Raw genomic sequence first — 18,661 nt, 5'->3', positions numbered from 1 at the left:
AAGCTTTTGCACAGCAAAGGAAACCATAAGCAAGACAAAAAGAAAACCCTCAGAATAGGTGAAAATATTTGCAAATGAAGCAACTGACAAAGGATTAATCTCCAAACTTTACAAAGAGCTCATGCAGCTCAATATCAAGAAAACAAACAACCCAATGCAAAAATAGGCAGAAGATCTAAATAGACATTTCTCCCAAGAAGATACACAGATTGCCAACAAACACATGAAAGGATGCTCAACATCACTAATCATTAGAGAAATGCAAATCAACATCACAATGAGTTATCATCTCACACCAGTCAGAATGGCCATCATCAAAAAAACTAGAAACAGTAAATGCTGGAGAGAGTGTGGAGAAAAGGGAACCCTCTTGCACTGTTCGTGGGAATGTAAATTGATACAGCCACTATGGAGAACAGTATGGAGGTTCCCTAAAAAACTAAAAATAGAACTGGCATATGACCTAGCAATCTCACTACTGGGCATATATCCTGAGAAAACCATAATTCAAAAAGAGACAAGTACCACAATGTTCACTGCAGCCTTATTTACAATAGCCAGGACATGGAAGCAACCTAAGTGTCCATCGACAGATGAATGGATAAAGAAGATGTGCCAGATATATATAATGGAATATTACTCCGCCATAAAAAGAAACGAAATTGAGTTACTTGTAGTGAGGGGGATGGACCGAGTCTGTCATACAGTGAAGTCAGAAAGAGAAAAACAAATACCATATGCTAACACACATATATATGCAATCTAAAAAAATAAGAAAAATGGTTCTAATGAACCTAGGGGCAGGACAGGAATAAAGATGCAGATGTAGAGAATGGACTTGAGGACACGGGGAGGGGTAAGGGTAAGCTGGGATGAAGTGAAAGAGTAGCATTGACATATATACACTACCAAATGTAAAACAGATAGCTAGTGGGAAGCAGCTGCCTAGCACAGGAAGATCAGCTGGGTGCTTTGTGACCACCTAGAGGGGTGAGATAGGGAGGGTGGGAGGGAGACGCAAGAGGGAGGGCATATGGGGATATATGTATACATTTAGCTGATTCACTTTGTTATACAGCAGAAACTAACACAACACTGTAAAGCAATTATACTCCTATAAAGAGGTTAAAAAGAAAAACTGTTGCGTGATCTCTTTAATACAAGAACTCAAAATAAATGCAACATAATAAGTTAACACTCTTTTAGCTCTTTTGATGTCTATAATCGATTTAGTCAAAAGTAATGTTCAATAGTCAAAGGCTGTATTTATTATGTACAAGCTGTTAATTATGCCTATTGACTGAAACTATGCTTTAAAAATGAATTTAAATATAAATGAGATGAGCTATCATAAAGCAACTTTAAAGGAAAAACCCAAAATACTAACAGCAGAAGAAATTTGACTTCTAAAGTTTTAGTCACCTTACAATATGTAATATTAAGCATAAAGTCCAGCTAAACTGGCAATAAGTTCCTGAATTAATATTTACAACCCCAAAGCTTATACTATCATTAATCTCCAACTGCATTTCATTAAATGGATCCAGTTAATTGGTGCCTAAAATATATGCAAATTAAATGTGCAGATGAAATGTGAACAGGAATTGCGTAAACGTTGTACAGTTTGGGCTTGGCAACATTAAAAATTACTTCAATAAATAGAGAGCAAACGGATATATGCAATTTAAACAAGATGAAAAGATAACTCTCTTCACTGAAATAACTGTATGAGGAAAAAAATGGCATAAACATGCAGAACTGGAGCAGAGGGAAATCCTGAACAGACTTTAGGTTCAATTAGGATAGCCTAAGTAGGTTACACTAGAACCCTTCAGAATTCAGTTGGAGTATTCACTGCTCTCTTTTCCTGTTCTTTATTAAAGAAAAAGAGAAGGTTAAAAATTCTTTGTATACCGTTTCAAAACTAATCCCCATTTGCTAACCTGCTGAAATCTTTCTCCGTCTCCAGCTCTTCTTCTCCATGACCAAGACGCAGGAGGTGACGCTCGTCAATGTCTAAAGCCATGATTTTCTCAAACAACTGGTTCAGGGCCTGGAGAATAAAAAATAAAAAAAAAAAGAATGATGGAGAATTTTATAGAATCAGTAGGCTCCTTTAAAAGTAACAAAAACTAACAATCAGAAGGATAGAAACAAATGAGCATTGCCCAGTCAGATAAGAATCAAAGTAAAAACACAGAAGGAAACATCTTATATTAAGGCCATTTATAATTTAAACAAAACAGTATTTTTATTGATTTCTGATATTGCTACATATGTATACTTGGTCAAATTAGTAACTGGAAATCATAAAAACCATCTATCCATTACATCTCTGATAATTTATGAAAAGAGAAGGCTTTGGCTCAGTATATATTTCTCTCAAGTAGTAAAAATTAGTAAAATAATTAACAATCACATTAAGTTTCATTTTATTTAACAGAATTTCCATGAGTTGCAGAAAACTGAAAAGTTTTTGTGGTTGGAGAAGTCCTCTTAGATGTGTGGGTAGAATACTTCAAAAGGATCACAGAGAGGAAAGGTAAAGTGCAACATTCAAATCTTAGACTGAAAGTCTAAATTAGCTCTCTATACAATAAGAAGCAGAGCACTCATTGCAAACTGTTCTGATGAAAGCCATTTACCTATGAAATGTTCGTATTTGGGGGTCCCTGAAATCCTAGTATTTACTATCTGAACATCTGCAGTTATAAGGTTTTGCAGAAAGGCAAAAGTTTCATTGCATGGAAAGATATGCTAATAAAATGACATTTAAAAATTAGCCCCCACTCAAATATTTCTCCCAATTTACCACTAGTTTAACCCCGCCCATGAGGTCAGCATCCAGTCTTGTAAACATCCAGGCTACGTAAGGTATACAGATATCCTTTGCTATCAAAATTCTAGCAATTAGAGCTCAGAAACTGATGAGATAAACATAAATCTTCAGGAAAAAAATTCACGCTATCTAAACTCTTGATATTTTTCATCTAAAACTTGAGATGCAATAGATCAGACCACATGGCATTCCTCACTGTCCAAACCTTCCTATCCAAACTCACGAACCACATAGATTTAGGGGACAAAAAATACTAGCACATTGCAATCTCAGAAAAAACTGCAAGATTTCATCGTGAATTAAAGTGATGTTGGAGAACTGCTAGAATTATAGATGGGAACCAAGATCTGGTAAACAAAACAGTTGTGAAATATCAACAACTTGCGTTTAAGAGGATGGTCTGATTATCAAAGGAGCAAAGAAATCTTTGGCTATTTTTGCAAAATAACCTTCTCTATAATTGTGCTACACAAGACAGTCATAAGTAGAGGATACTATAGAAAGTCATTATCAAGTTATGACAAAATTTACTAAAAAATATTATGTTAAAACAACACTGAATAATTCCTTATTCATTCTAAGTATCTGTAAACAGGTAACATTATTATAGACTGAATTTTATTAAACAGAAGAAAAAAGTCTTTACACAGTTTGTTTCTTTTATCAAGATAAAGCCTTAACCCTCTCTTGCGCACAATTTTAGTACACCAGGCCAGTTACTTATAAACTTTAAAGAAATAAAAACATAAGTGAATGAATTGGATAGTACTAATTTTAAAATCCTGAGATTAAGTTGATGAATAACCGTAAATAACATTTAGCATTCTAAAAACTCAGTGTTTCTCTGTAGACCAACTTTTTTAAAGAATTGGTCAACTGAAATCACTATCGTTAATACGTATTCAGAGAAAACAGGTACCTTTGGAGATTTAGACTACCATGTGAGTTTCATAACATGTTTCAGAATGTTCTGAGAGCTAGCTCCCTGTCACATTTTACATTAGAGTTAATATCACCTGTTCTTTTTCATGTCTATGGTAGTGACAGCTTCAGAATAATTACCTCAGCACACATACAGATGTAAAGACCATTTTTCATCCATTATTTACAAGAAAGGAGTTTGTTTTCCTTGTTTTAGCTATTTATAAATGCCTTATGTATTGGACCTGCAACCTAAAATTGTCCTTCCATGTAATATACATATTCGTATGCATATTTTATAAGGATTTAAAATTTAATCCAGTATTAATGTGATTTGGATTTAGTCTTTTAGGAATATCCATTCTACTAGTAGAAAAATACTACTAGTAAGGAGTAATGCTTTTGATCTCAAAGTAAAAGGTCTAGCTTAGCATGGATGATAGGAGAAAAAGGCAATTACCACATATCCAAATATTCTTCTCAGCTTTTCCACATTTGGACTGCCTCTATTCGAAATAAAAGATTGTTTTTATATTTTTCTCAATATGGTCTAGTCATCACCAGAGATGATCCAAGATTAACTCAATAACAAACATTATGCTCATCAGCCTTTCCTGGTACTCTGTGAGCCCATAATCAGGTTATCATATAAGCAGAAATCTCCATTGTGCTTTCATGCATCTCCCACTCCATACATGCATGTCCACTTCATACATGCATGTACGGAGTGCATGCATGCACACGCACATACACACTCTCTCTTTTACCTGATTGGAATGAGTAACAATCAGAGTCCTCTGCTCTGGGAAATTGTGGTAGATGTTGGATATGATTTGGACCGCCACATCTGTTTTTCCTGTACCTGGTGGGCCCACAACCTAAAAAGCAGACGAACACATAGCAAACTACTAAGTTATCACACAGTTAGAAAATGGAGATTTTAAAACTGAAAGATAAAATAAATTTAAAAATTCACTGGGTAAGTTCAATGCAGAATGGACAAGACAGAGTTAGTGAACTTGAAGACAAATCAATAGAAATCACCCAACCTGAACAACAAGCAGAAAAAAAAAGATTAAAAAAATAATACACACAGCCTTGTGAATCTATGAGGCAATATTAAAAGGTATAACATATCTCTCTAATCCTAGAAAGAAGGGGAAAAGCATGCAGTGTAGAAAAAGTATTTAAAGAAATAATGGCTGAAAATTTCCCAAATCTGGCAAAAGACATAAATCGCAGATTCAAGAAGCTCATTTAACCATAAACAGAATAATCCCAAAGAAATCTAAGGCCAGACACATAATAATTAAATGGTTGGAATCTAAAGACAGAGAAAAAAATCTTAATAGCAACCAGAGAAAAATGATATATTACATATAGCAAAAAGATGTTTCAAATGACTGTGGACTTCTCATCAGAACATGGAAGCCAAAAGGAAGTGGAATAACATTTTTAAAGTGCTGAAAGGAGAAAACTATCAATGCAATATTCTTTGTCCAGTGAAAATATCTTTAAAGAATGAAGATGAATTAGAGACATTCTCATATGAAGGAAAATAAAGGTAATTCATTGCTAGCTGATCTGCTCTTAAAACTGGTAAAAGTGGGCTTCGCTGGTGGCGCAGTGGTTGAGAGTCTGCCTGCCGATGCAGGAGACACAGGTTCGTGCCCCAGTCTGGGAGGATCCTACATGCCACGGAGCGGCTGGGCCCGTAAGCCATGGCTGCTGAGCCTGTGCGTCCGGAGCCTGTGTGTCCTGTGCTCCGCAACGGGAGAAGCCACAACAGTGAGAGGCCTGCGTATCCCCCCGACAAAAAAAACCCCAACAAAAAGAAAACTGGTAAAAGAAATCCTCAAAGGAAATGATACCAGAGGATACTTGAGATATCAGGAATAAAGGATAAATGGTAAATATAACAGACTATTCTTCTCCTCTGGAGTTCTTTAAAATATGTTTGATGTCTGCAAGAAAAAGTTCTAATATTGCCTGATGGTATTTTCAGTGTATTTACAGGTAAAACATATGACAACTACAACATAAAAGGGGAAGGTAAAGGGACCTATACAGAAGCAAGGATCCTCCAATCAATTTAAGAGACAGAATACTGATTCTAAGTAGGCTGTGAAAGAGTAAGTGTGTATACTGTAATTCTCTAGAGCAGCCATTAAGAAAAACCTATACAAGAGATATAATAAAAGAACAAAATAGATAAATATAAATGAAACACTAAAAACTATCCAAATAACTCAGAAGAAGGCAGGAAAAGGGAAACAGGAACACACAAAAAAGGGAACAAACACAAAACAAATAATGAAATGGTAGGCCTAAACCCAAACACATTAATAAGTACATTAAATGTAAATGGACTGAACACACCAATTAAAAGCAGAGACTTGTCAGAATGGAGAAAAAAAACCACGCACCAACTATATGCTGTCTACAAGGAACTCACTTCAAATATAATAGGTAGGTTAGAAGTAAACTGATGGGAAAAGATATATCATGTAAACACTAATCAAAAGAAAGCTGTGGTGGCTATATTAATATCAAAGTAAACTTTAGAGTAAAGAAAATTACCAGTGATAAAGACAGACATTATACATGACAAAAGTGTCAATTCACCAAGAAGACACAACAACCCTGAAAGTGTATGTACATATCCATAAAGCTTTAAAATACATGAAGCAAAAATGGACAAAACTGAAAGGAGAAACAAATTCAAAATTATAGTTGGAGACTTCAATACTCCTCTCTCAGTCAGCAACAGCAATAGTACGTGGAATACCAGCAGGGATAGACAAGTACTGAATAACAGCATCAACCAAATGGATCTCATTGACATAAACAGGACACTCCACCCAAGACAACAGAACACACATTCTTTTCAAGTGCACACAGAATATTCACCAATAAATCATATCCTGGGCCATAAAACAAACCTTAATAAATTTTAAAAAATTGAAATCATAGAAAGTATGTTCTCTGACTAAATCATATCCTGGGCCATAAAACAAACCTTAATAAATTTAAAAAAATTGAAATCATAGAAAGTATGTTCTCTGACCATACATAATGGACTTAGACCAGAAATCAGTAAAAACCTTCAAATACTTGGAAATTAAACACATTTCTAAAGCATTGTCAACAGACTTTTTCTGTACAGGGCCAGCAAGTAAACATTTTACTCTTTGTGGCCCATACAGTCTCTGCTACAAGTATTTAAACTCTGCTGTTGTGGCACAAAAATGGCTACAGGCAATACATAAATGAATGGCCACAGTGAGGTTCTAACAAAACTTTATTTATGAACATTGAAATGAGTAGCGTCCATACACATAAGATGCCACAATTACTTATAAACACTTAATTCAGTTGGGTTTTTGGCCTTAAAACAGAATACACGCTGAAAATCTGACACTTCTAGTCTGAATCCATTTAAGAACTTGTAGAACAGTAACTCTCTTACCATAGTTAGCCCAGGCTGCATTCCAGCACGGATGGCCTCTATCTGTGTATGAGTGAACTGAATTGTATTCCTTCAAATAAGAGTTGATAAGAAGTTCGTTAAAAATAAAGATGGATGACGTTAGTAAGAATTTAGACAACAATGACCAGAGGTCTGAACATCTGCTCTATATTTGCCCCTTGTTTCCCAATTTCTTCCTCCTCCCAATCCAGCCCTTTCTGTGGGTGTGTGTGCAGTAAACAGTACATACAATAAGATATACTTTCTTAACAAATTTTAAATGTACAGTACAGTGTTGTTAACTATAAGCACAATGTTGCACAGCAGATCTCAAGAACTTTACATCCTACATGACTGGCCCAATCTCTTCTGAATGACCCTCTTTACCTCCGCCCCTCCACAGACCAGTTAAAACTGAATGAATTTTATGGAAAGAAAAGACTACAGTTATTTTCCAATATGTTTAGCCCAGCCCAGATCTTAACAAGAGTGTCAAAATTCTAGTTCCAAATCTAACACCAAATACAATGCCACTTTATTAGTCATGGCACACAAGCACAAGGGTAGCTGCTAAATGCAACACATGGTCATGAAGTAAGAGCCTTGTGCTCACATTAAGGTAGACTGTTAATATTTATTTCTCATAGTACCTGAAAATGTTTCTTTTTGAAATATTACTACAGAATGGCCAAAAATATTACTACAAATGGCCAAAACTAACAGAAGAGAAGTAAACAGGGTCCAGAAACAGAAGTTTCTAAATAATTTTTAAAATCAGAAAAATTTTTAAATATTACTAATCCACTTGAAATAGCAAACTATTATTCATTATTACAATTAGCAGAAATAGTGAAATTACCGTTTGGGCTGGTTGTAAGGATAAGGACCTCTATTAGGAATAACATGAGGTTCAACAATTAAGGTTTTTGCCTCTTCAGTGTCTTCATCTTCCTTCTCTGCATCTTTCCTTTTCTTCCCCTTTCCATTTCTTACTGGAAAAGTTATCCTACAAGACCAAAACCTTGTTCATTTTTACAATTAACAACAGTTTACCAAGCACCTATCTTGTGCATGACATTGTATAGAGGATAATCAGATGAGTAAGAAACATTTATAGTTTAAAGGAACTTACTATCTGCATATAAATTTTGAAAAAAGCATATTTAAAAGCATTAAAATGCAGCTAAGGGTGTTTAGATTAAGAAAAAAGTCATCTGATTAAAGGAGAATCAAAGAAGAAACATTTATTTATATATTTATTTTGTTTTTTTAGGGGAAATAATTAACTATTTTTTTAATTGGGGTAATATTCACATAATATAAAATTTACCATTTTAAAGGTTCAATACAATGGGTTTTATACAATGTTGTATAGTCATCACTACTCTCTAATGCCAGAATACTTTAATCAGTCCAAAGGAAAACCCATGCAATTAAGTAGTCACTCTGTATTCCAACCTAAACCCAGCCTCTGGCAATCAGTCTGTCTTTATACTGTCCTATTCTGGACATTTCATGGAAATGGAATCATACAATATTTGTTTTCTTCTGTCTGGCTTCTTTCACTTAGCATGTTTACGAAAGAAAATTTATATGCTTATGGCACATGCACTGTAAAGTGCCTTACACACTGTCCTTCCTTTAATCAGAAAAGGCTTTATGGGAAAGGTGGCATCTAAAATGAATTTCAATAGACATTCCAGGAAGAAAGAAGTAGCCAGTTCTGCTGAAGTGTAGGATACAATGGAGAAAATAGGGCTAGAGAGAAAGGCAGGAGCCTTGTTCTGACACCTCTGGAATATCAAGCCTTTAAGGCAGAAGTTCTTAGCCTGGTGTCAGGGATACCTCAGCAGGCAACTTCCCATAGGTACCTGAGGAAGTTAATGAATACCCTAAAATTAAACTGTTAGACAATGGAATGACTCTAGCAGTAAGGCATGTAATGGGTTTAAGCAAGGAGACAGAGGGAGCAAAGACATTGCCATTATAAAGACTGAAGTGTTGGGCTTCCCTGGTGGCGCAGTGGTTGAGAGTCCACCTGCCGATGCAGGGGACACGGGTTCGTGCCCCGGTCTGGGAGGATCCAACATGCCACGGAGCGGCTGGGCCCGTGAGCCATGGCCACTGAGCCTGTTCTCCGCAACAGGAGAGGCCACAACGGTGAGAGGCCCGCGTATCGCAAAAACAAAAAAAAACAAAAAAAACACTGCTGAGATTTCAAGATGATTTTGCCATTAACAAGATGAGGAAAGTACAGAGGAAGATTAGGTTTGGGAGTTATAAAGCATACATGCTTTCAATATGCAGAATTATTATATTTATATATAACAGTTAATTAAAAACATTCTAATTTGCAACTAAGAAAGTAATTAAGTCCTCTGCTACCACCAAGGTATACTTAGTGCTTCGCCACTAATCCATATGACAGAATTCATGAAGCAATCAGCGCTTCAGGTACTTTGTTCTTTTTCTACTCAAATTAAACCAAAGCTCCTTTAACTTTGAGTATAACTATATTATGAATATTAACAATTTGTAAAAGCAATCAGGGTTAAAAGAAAAGAAGAGAATTTTTTCCTAAAACAAAAGAAAGTTCAAAATCACATGGCTATGTGTATTAATTAGCACATATTTCTTCAGTCAAATGCTACAGCTACATTTATATAGTACTCTTCAGACAAAAAGCATTTACTGAACCCTTGTAAGACATGAGGCTACTTTTACTGTGGTCTTAAAATAGCTACTACACAAAGAATTAGAAATAAATTTATCCCAGTGATTATATGGTGAGGGTAAAGACTACCCAAACATAATCCAGATATGATACTCAAAACTTACTTTAGCTACAGTCCTGATGGCCTAACTCAGACTGACTACAGAAAGCTTAAAAGGAGTATATCCAGTTTTGACTTTACCTGAAAGGGGGTATCTGTAGAGCTGGGTCATCCACAGTTACTTTAACATTATGACCAGGAAAGCTGGTTTTTAAATGCTCAATGGAGAAAAATGTATCATTGAAATCAAGGGTGGCGATCTGATTGGGCATTTTGGAATAATGTGCACTACTTGGATCCCCATAACCTAAAATGATGTCATGCAGCCAGTCAGGTACCACACAATCAGTATTCATCAGGTTCCGAATAGTCTCCAGCACAGCCTGTCAGTAAGAGGACAAAAACGGATTTTGTGAAGAAGACATCTCAAACACTTGCACTTCAATGGAATGCCAAGCTGGCTGCACTAACCAGAATTCCTGAGTGTTTCAGGGCAAGAAGCTATTTTCTGCTGACAGGTGCTTGGCTAGACTGAATCAACAGCTATATTTTCAGCTGATACCATACACTGAGTTAAACAAAAGACCAAACTCAGCAAGAACAGTTTATCCATTAGTAGTTCGTTTAGACAGAATGTCATAGACGAGTTTACCACTTGACTTCTGTTGAGCAGGATGAAAATCTGATCAGGTCTACACATTACAGACCTGATGTGGTCTATAATTATAGACCATTACAGAACAAACCCTTAAAAAAATGCTTCCTCTTAGAAATTAAACAGAGCTGCCCATGTAAAGTGAAAGGAAAAACCATGTAGATACCTGGGAGAAGACTGTCTAGGTAAGCGGAAATACCATGTACAGAAGCCTGCATTATTAAAGAGGAGCAAAAGGGTCAGTGTGACTGGCATGGAGTGAATAAGGAAAAAGTGTTAGAAGATGGTGTTGGAGAGGCAGCCAGAGGACAGATAATAATGGGACTTTTGGATTACGGTAACAACTTTCTACTGTGATGGGAGACCACTAAAGAGTGTGAACAGAGGTACCAAGGTATAATTCACATTCAGTCACTATGTGGAGAATAATATAAGGGGAGGAGCAGTCAAGAAGAGAAGCAGGCATGTGAGAGATGAAGGTGTCTTGCACATGGCATCAGTGGAGGTGGTAAGGTAATTAGACTGATTGATGGATTGGATGTGGAGTGTGAGATAGAAAATAAATTCCTTTGTATATGAGATTTTCTTTTTTTAAAAATGGTAATAAAGTGATAATGTATAAGAAGCACTATTTTGGGGGAGAGAGAAAAGAAAGGCATTTGTGCAAAAGCTAGTGTTATCAAATGCTAGAACTGCTCAATGTTTAAGTTTTATAGTATAGTTTCAAATAATACTTCCAAATTCTTCCTTACTAAAACTCCTTTTCTCTCCATAAAGTTATTATAAAGGTAAAACTCTCTAGCCCCCAAACTTCCCTTTTCCCACTAATGAGGAAAGTATAAATACAAAATATCACAGTAATTTAGAACCCTGAGGTTCCACATTTGTACTCCTAAAGTAATTTGAAAATACACCTACATTTGATTTAAGAAAGAAGTCTCAGTAAACAAACAAGCAGTTTTCTTCATCTCAGACTGAAGCATAAACTGAGTATCTAATATACGAAAAGCAAGAAGGGAGGCTGATTTTTAAAATAACACCTGGATTAATTTATATTTTAAGTTTCCAAACTCATCAAAAGACAAAGTAAGATTTAGCAAATAAATTTACTTAAGTTTTTATATTTAATCTATATGTTAAGAATTTAAGAGATTTGTTTAAAATCTAAACACAAGCAGTGATCGTTATTTTAACAAATCTTTTTTAACGTAGGATCTACATATTTATGTCTTAAAAGTTATTCAAATTATGAAATACTACTTTTAGTTTATAGCCCCCAGATTACCTTAAAGTTATTTTCCTTCGGTTTTCTCCTCATTATTATATTGAAAGTTTCATACACATCTTCTGCTCCATTTTGTATTGTATTGGTCATATCTTGTTGATACTGGTTTGGATCCAAAAACACTCTAAATGTCCTTGATTCTCCTCTAAGATTGGGTCTGGGTTCAGGTCCTAGACATTTTTTTAAAGTTTATTAAATGAAATATATACTTTACAAATATCATAGTAAGTTAGCAGAACTCCTTTTCTAGAAATGATGAGTAAAGTGTCCAGATTTAACTCCAGCAATTCCCCCAACTAGAATGCCTTCCACTCATCCATTTTGAGATCCAAGCTGAAAATATTTTCTCCTTTTTCTAAACTGTCACTATTTCTTCCCAGAACAGTCATGTGACGTTTATGGTGCAATGCCATGAATTGCAATTATTTGTGTATGCCCTCAACTAGAATAGGATCCTTAGAGGTCAAAGAACTTGACTTGTGTCAGTTACTCATAGCTCCTCCTATTGTCATACATATAGTAGGTACTCGGCTGATTACTCTTTTTGTCCTTCCATATTCCATGTGTAACATCACTAGTATAACAGGAAATTTCATATACTAGTGGCTGAAAGCTCAGACGCTTTTTCTTGCCCCTTTGCCCTCTCTCCTTTCTTTTTGCCTTTGACCTCCAACTCTGGTCCCAGGACGTGGCCTTATGTTTATTCTACCTGTCCTCCATTCTCTTCTCCTTTTTCTTTTATTTTAGTGATAAGAGTAGCCTAGTTTTCAGCCCTTTAGCAATGATTCAATCTTGAAATCACAGGTAGTAGAAGTTGATTCAAGTTCTGATAGAAGTTTCATAAACAAATTGTAAAATAAGCACTTGGACATAGATGCAGTTATAATTTAATAGTATTATCAAAAATGTCAGGACAACAAAAGAAACAATTTCAAAAAACAATCAGTTAAGTCTAAGAAATCAAACTGCGTTTCTAAATAGGGTAATGCTGGCATCTTGGGCAGGACAGTCCCCTCTAGAAGACGGTTCTGCTAAGGTACTCAACATCCCGGACCCCCATCCATCAAACACCAAGAGCTCACCATCCCCTTCCTTTACCCCAGTCATATGACATGCCACCATGTATTTTGAAACACAGGGTAGTGCTGTTTCCATTTGAGAACCACTGCTCTCATGAATCAAATCAGTAAAACTTAAAAAGGAAAAATGAGAAAAATATATCACTGAACAACTATAAGAGGTGTTTAGAGGTTTTTAAAAGCAATATTGTAAAGTATCATATAAGGAAGAATCTTAAATATTGGCAATTTCAAAAGATCCTGTCCAATATCTAAAACAGAAGTTGAGAAACCATATTATTTATTTCTAAAACTGGGTGGTACGTACCCTACACACTTTTATATGTAATTCTTTGTGTTGATTTAGTATATAAAACAACTAAAAAAAATCACCTAGGACACAAAAAGGAAAAACGGCAAAGACATTTATCATTACGTATACACAGTCTTTCAAACATGCAGATCACCATACCGTCTTCAATGACACGCCCTTTATCGTCCAGCATGCCCTGGACCTCACAGCCTCTGACATAAACCAGGCCAACCTGCTCAACAAAAGGTCTCCTCCGGTCAAACTTGGTACCATAAGGTTTTGTGGGACGTACGGTAATTAAAAAGCATACATCATGCTTCCGAAGTCCTAGTAAAACACAAAAGACATTTCCACTTATTAGAATGACATTGCTTTGCCTCCTGTTGGCAAATTCTCATCCTCTTATCTTTTGAAAAGGTATATAAAACATTTAAAATATCAGAGGTGATCAATGATTATACGTGCTTTGTAATACAATTACGGGTTTTCCTATAACCTTCAATACTCAATGTTTGACAGCAATAATTAAGTAAAAATTTCTCTTTATATTAAAATTAGAAACTTTTATGCCGTAAATACATTACTGAATAAGTCCTCCAGATCACGCTACAGCTCCAAAACTGGATGCTTGTCATCATTCTTATTTATAACATTCTTAATAAGTAACCAAAAATATGGTTGGCATGTAATCCATCTATATCATATTTAGCAGGTTTCGAACATCAGTTTAAATTGTCCATCAGTGTCATTTCAACAACAGTCTAATTGTATTTCACCAGAAGAGGTCAAGTCTAGAATAATTCATCAAGGCACAAAAGCACTGTTTATAGATAGCATCTTGAGAAGGCAGCTGAATATATATTGCTTCAGTTGGCAAATGCTGAAATTTTTATAAGCAAATGCCAAGAAATAGGAGACTTGTGCCAAAGTCTGTAGTTTCTCAGTCATTGGCTCAAATTATGGATTCAACTGGATTCCCAGCTCTATTAAAAATACACACTGGAAGACAAGGGACACAAAATTAGACCACACAGCATATAATGTTACACCACTTAATCTTCATTTTTTTCCCCCGATTCATTTTTTTCTTTAGTTTTATTTATTTATTTTTGGCTGTGTTGTGTCTTCGTTGCTGTGCACGGGCTTTCTCTAGTTGCAGTGAGCAGGGGGCTACTCTTCGTTGCAGGCTTCTAATTGTGGTGGCCTCTCTCTGTTGCAGAGCACAGGCTCTAGGCACACGGGCTTCAGCAGTTGTGGCACGCGGGCTCAGTAGTTGTGGTTCACAGGCTCTAGAGCGCAGGCTCAGTAGTTGTGGTGCACCAGCTTAGGTGCTCCACAGCATGTGGGATCTTCCCGGACCAGGGCTGGAACCCGTGTCCCCTGCGTTGGCAGGTGGATTCTTAACCTCTGTGCCACCAGGGAAGTTCCCCGAGTCACTTCTGTTAGTCATTGTATAGTATAAATGCAAATTTAAACAGTCTGCTTGCTCATAACCTTGGTTATAAGAGATACAACTAAATCAAATCAGCCATGTGAGTGCGTGGCTAATAGTATTAATTGGCACCATTCTGGTTTGTTTCAATATGGAATAGGGTTTAAGTGTGCTAGAAATAGTAACTGATTCATAATTATGACTTCATTGTTTATTTCCCAACAAATTCTATGCAAAGAAGCAGGAGAACAATGAAAACTAAGGGGAAATGATCTACTATGTGAGTTGTACCACCTATATAACTTCTGATCTGCACAACTCATTAAAACTTCCCAGTCTCAGAGCCAAAGAAGTAGCCCTGAGAAGTAATTTAATCCCCACCAATGTTATCTTTTGGCATCACAGAGGGATGCCGTGGGACGTCTTACATCCACGTTAAAAATACCTGTGTTACAATAAGCTGAACTCAACTTTCAACCATTTGCATTTACTCCTGGCTGTGCCTTCTAGGGCAGGATCCAACATTTCAGTTTCACTAATTCTGTTTCCTTAATTTTAAATGGGGTAATGGAGAAGATAAGGGCCTGAGCTTCACACCTTCTTGAAGGGACAACAATGTTTTACAGCATTTAGCTTAAATTCTTCAAAAATTTTCTGTTTTTACAGGACAGTGTTCATTGCTATTTACAGAACCTCCCTCTCACTTTTTACTTGGTTGCTCTATCTGGAATCAATAAAGGGCCTGCATTTTGGCTTTGGTCTCCCAGAAAACACTCTTCTCCCCACCATGCCCCAGATGAACTGCTTGTCCCACAATACCCTATTGTTCCCTATATTGCCCATCAAAATCTACCCATTCTATTTCTCATCTACCAGAGGCCTATGTTTAAAAAAACAAAAAAGACTATTTGATGGCCTTCTGACTACCAGCCTCCAAAGTAATGGAGGTAAGAGACTCGTAAGGGGTTTGGGGTAACAAATCCTTTTTTTTCCCTTAACACTATAATGCAGGCTTGTCATCTGTCATCTATACATTTCTACAAAGGGTCGTTTTTTTCTTCAAGTTTTACTTCTAGCCATCACTGCTTCTAGGGGTGGCCAATAAGTTATTTCAGTTCATTACCCACTATGTAAAAGTGTTTATTTTAATACCTCCTTAAGCTCCAAGGGGCGATAAATGTAAAACCTTCAGCAACTGAATGACTTTCTCACAATTCAGCAATAATAAGGGTACATATTATTCTAGATGTGTAATGCACCAGATTTGAACAATTTTGAAGGATACAAGAGCCAAAAAAACAATCTGTCACAAACTATACCAACTATGGTGGCCACTTGTTAAACATTTGGCCAGCTTTGTTGCTGGCTTCCTTCAGAATTATTTGATAAATATATCATACAGACCCTATGGTTATAAACAGCTATATTGAGAGCAATAATTTCTGAAAACTGATCCATTAACGGACTATCCCTTTCCTTCTGGCATGCCAAGAAGGTAGAAGGAGATAAAACCTACCAGCTCCTGTTTCTCATAATGGGACAGCAAGAGCTCTCATAGACAGCTGGGAGAAAAATACAAAAGTGCCAATTAAAAATCAGTTTACATGCCATTTCTGGCACAGGTGGTATTGATGTTTTAACTCCATTTGACTTAGTAACTTAGAACATATCTGCCTCTAAATAAAATTGTGACATAGAACGCCCATCCCTAAAATCTTGCTTAGTAAAGAATAGGGAAAATAACTTCCCTGCAATTATTATTTATCCTTGAATACATTTGATTTCACTGATTCTTTTAATCTGACTTCTTCTCTTTGGTACAAATTGTATACATCCCTATTCACTTTACTTTGGCTGCTTTTATCTCTTAAAAATACCAGTTTTCCTTACTTGCTTTGCATGTGTGCAAGTTATATGTGGGTTCCCCCCTTTCTTTAGTGAACACAAATATTTTATTCTTTTTATAGTGATCCTATAAATTCATAAACATTATCTTCCTAAATTTTATGATTTAAAATGCTCTCCTCTCAGCTCTGCCAACTGCAATTTTCACAACACTGATATACGTGCTATTTTATGCTTTTTATTAGAGTATGAGGTATTTAATTATTCTTGTATGATCTTTGGTATTTTTACTAGTAATAACTATAAATCAACTGCCATTCTTTAAAACAAATTTTAAAGATAAAGTTTAATAAATTTAAAAGGGCAATATCTGGTGAATGTGCTTTGCTAATGCTCTAAGTGAAAGTCTATAAATTGTAACAGCAAAAGATGACCACTTCTTGAAAGGCAAAGTTACCTTCCCACTCATCTCTGATGTGGTCTCTGACGTTCAGATGGATGCTGACATCTGCGCGAACCCGGGTTGGCCAGTTCTCGCCTATGCTGGGTTTGGCAACCTCCACCACAGTGAACGCCACGATGGGCTGGGCCATTCGCGCCCAGCCACCGAATACCACCCCGCCATACTCAGACTGCCTGGAAACCAGAAGCAGAAGACTGGTTACCCAAGCAAGGATCAACTTTTGCTCAACTTTGGACAAGTTAAACTAGTAACTAAGAATACATGGTTAGCTAGTATTTAAGCCCTAACATTAGTAACTCTTATTTCTAAACTAAAAGCACCCCCTAAGTCTCAATATTTAGGAAGTATATATGGTAGGATGAAACAGGCAAACGTGGCCCACAAAAGAAAGGGAAGTAGAGGAATGTCCCCCACGTTCCCAGAAAAACATATAACTCTATGTACGTAAGAGATGAGCCATTTTGTCGAAGAATGAAATAATCCAGCACATTCAGTTTTATTTTATATTCTTACCCTCTTCCCCTCTTCATTAGGATAGTCTCAACTGTTTACATTTTATCTTATGTATTATAAATACTTCTATAAGTTGCTTCAAAAATCTTTTAGAACAAGCTAGACCTTAAGAAATTAAAAACAAGCAAATGACAATATCTATGCAAATGCTTTCTTTAGGGCACAATATTTAAAACACTGAAAAGACACTGCTATGGATGGCAGTGTGGGGAATCATCAAGCTAGTTGTAATAACCAGAACCACCAACAAGCAAATATTCATTCTTTCTTCTTATATTGGTGCTTTAGCTTTTACATTAAAGTGTATTGGGGAAACCTGTAATACAAAAACTGCAGCAACACTCCAAAATTGGAAAGTACTCCCAAAAATGACACGCTTACAAAGATAAAGAAAACCTATATCCTAAGTAAAGGCTTTTGTAAATAACAGAAAATTATAAAGCTTCATAACATCAAAGAGTGAAACTAATTAAAAATAAAAGTTCTGCAATCCAATGACTTGGTCAGTACTAAAACAATTTCTAAAAGGCATTACCTTGTGTCTAAAAGCTTTTGTAATAACTTTCTATCACCTCCCCCATTTTTCACAACTTTATTGCAATATAGTTTATATACCATTAAATTCATTCGCTGTAAATGTACAATAACTTTTAGTAAATTTACAAAGCTGTGCATCCATCACCGCAATCCAATTTTAGAACATCTTCATCATACTTTAAAAAGATCCCTCTTGTCTACTTGCAGTCAACCCTTCCTACTCCCAAGCAACCACTAATCTACTCTCCCCAATTCTTTCCTCCTTTATAAAATCTACCTGCAACATGAGGCATTAAAAGAGTATAGATTTCTGATCCTCATAAGCACATCCTCTTTTACACTGCTCAGTAGTTTCAGTAGCCTAAAAACATGATTAGAACTACACAATAAGTAAAAATGCCTCTGCTACTTTTCCACCTTCAAGACATGAAACAGAAGGAAGCCCTATCCCTCAAGATCTCATAATTTTTAACAGTTTCCAATAATGGGCAATTAGGAATGAAAATTTAGAAAAATTTATTATCAATAGTTATCTTCAAAATGTAACATTTTCTTCC

General features: G+C 35.9%; 1 protein-coding gene across 3 annotated transcripts in view; it reads right to left on the bottom strand.

Moving 5' to 3' along the window:
* AQR (aquarius intron-binding spliceosomal factor) overlaps nt 1-18,661 on the bottom strand; it is a 116,816-nt gene that overhangs the window by 54,131 nt on the left and 44,024 nt on the right. For all 3 annotated transcript variants that reach the window (XM_024732459.1, XM_024732461.1, XM_024732462.1), the window contains exons 17-24: nt 17,049-17,227; nt 13,474-13,641; nt 11,944-12,113; nt 10,145-10,386; nt 8,089-8,235; nt 7,230-7,299; nt 4,528-4,638; nt 1,944-2,053 (exon numbers count right to left, since the gene is read on the bottom strand). In XM_024732459.1, coding sequence (XP_024588227.1) covers nt 1,944-2,053; nt 4,528-4,638; nt 7,230-7,299; nt 8,089-8,235; nt 10,145-10,386; nt 11,944-12,113; nt 13,474-13,641; nt 17,049-17,227 — 1,197 coding nt within the window. The remainder of the gene's footprint in view (nt 1-1,943; nt 2,054-4,527; nt 4,639-7,229; nt 7,300-8,088; nt 8,236-10,144; nt 10,387-11,943; nt 12,114-13,473; nt 13,642-17,048; nt 17,228-18,661) is intronic.

Source organism: Neophocaena asiaeorientalis, unplaced genomic scaffold, assembly GCF_003031525.2.
Source record: "Neophocaena asiaeorientalis asiaeorientalis breed wild unplaced genomic scaffold, Neophocaena_asiaeorientalis_V1.1 scaffold119, whole genome shotgun sequence".
In the NCBI taxonomy this organism is placed as follows: Eukaryota; Metazoa; Chordata; class Mammalia; order Artiodactyla; family Phocoenidae; genus Neophocaena; species Neophocaena asiaeorientalis.
This window is presented reverse-complemented; position numbering and strand designations above follow the sequence as displayed.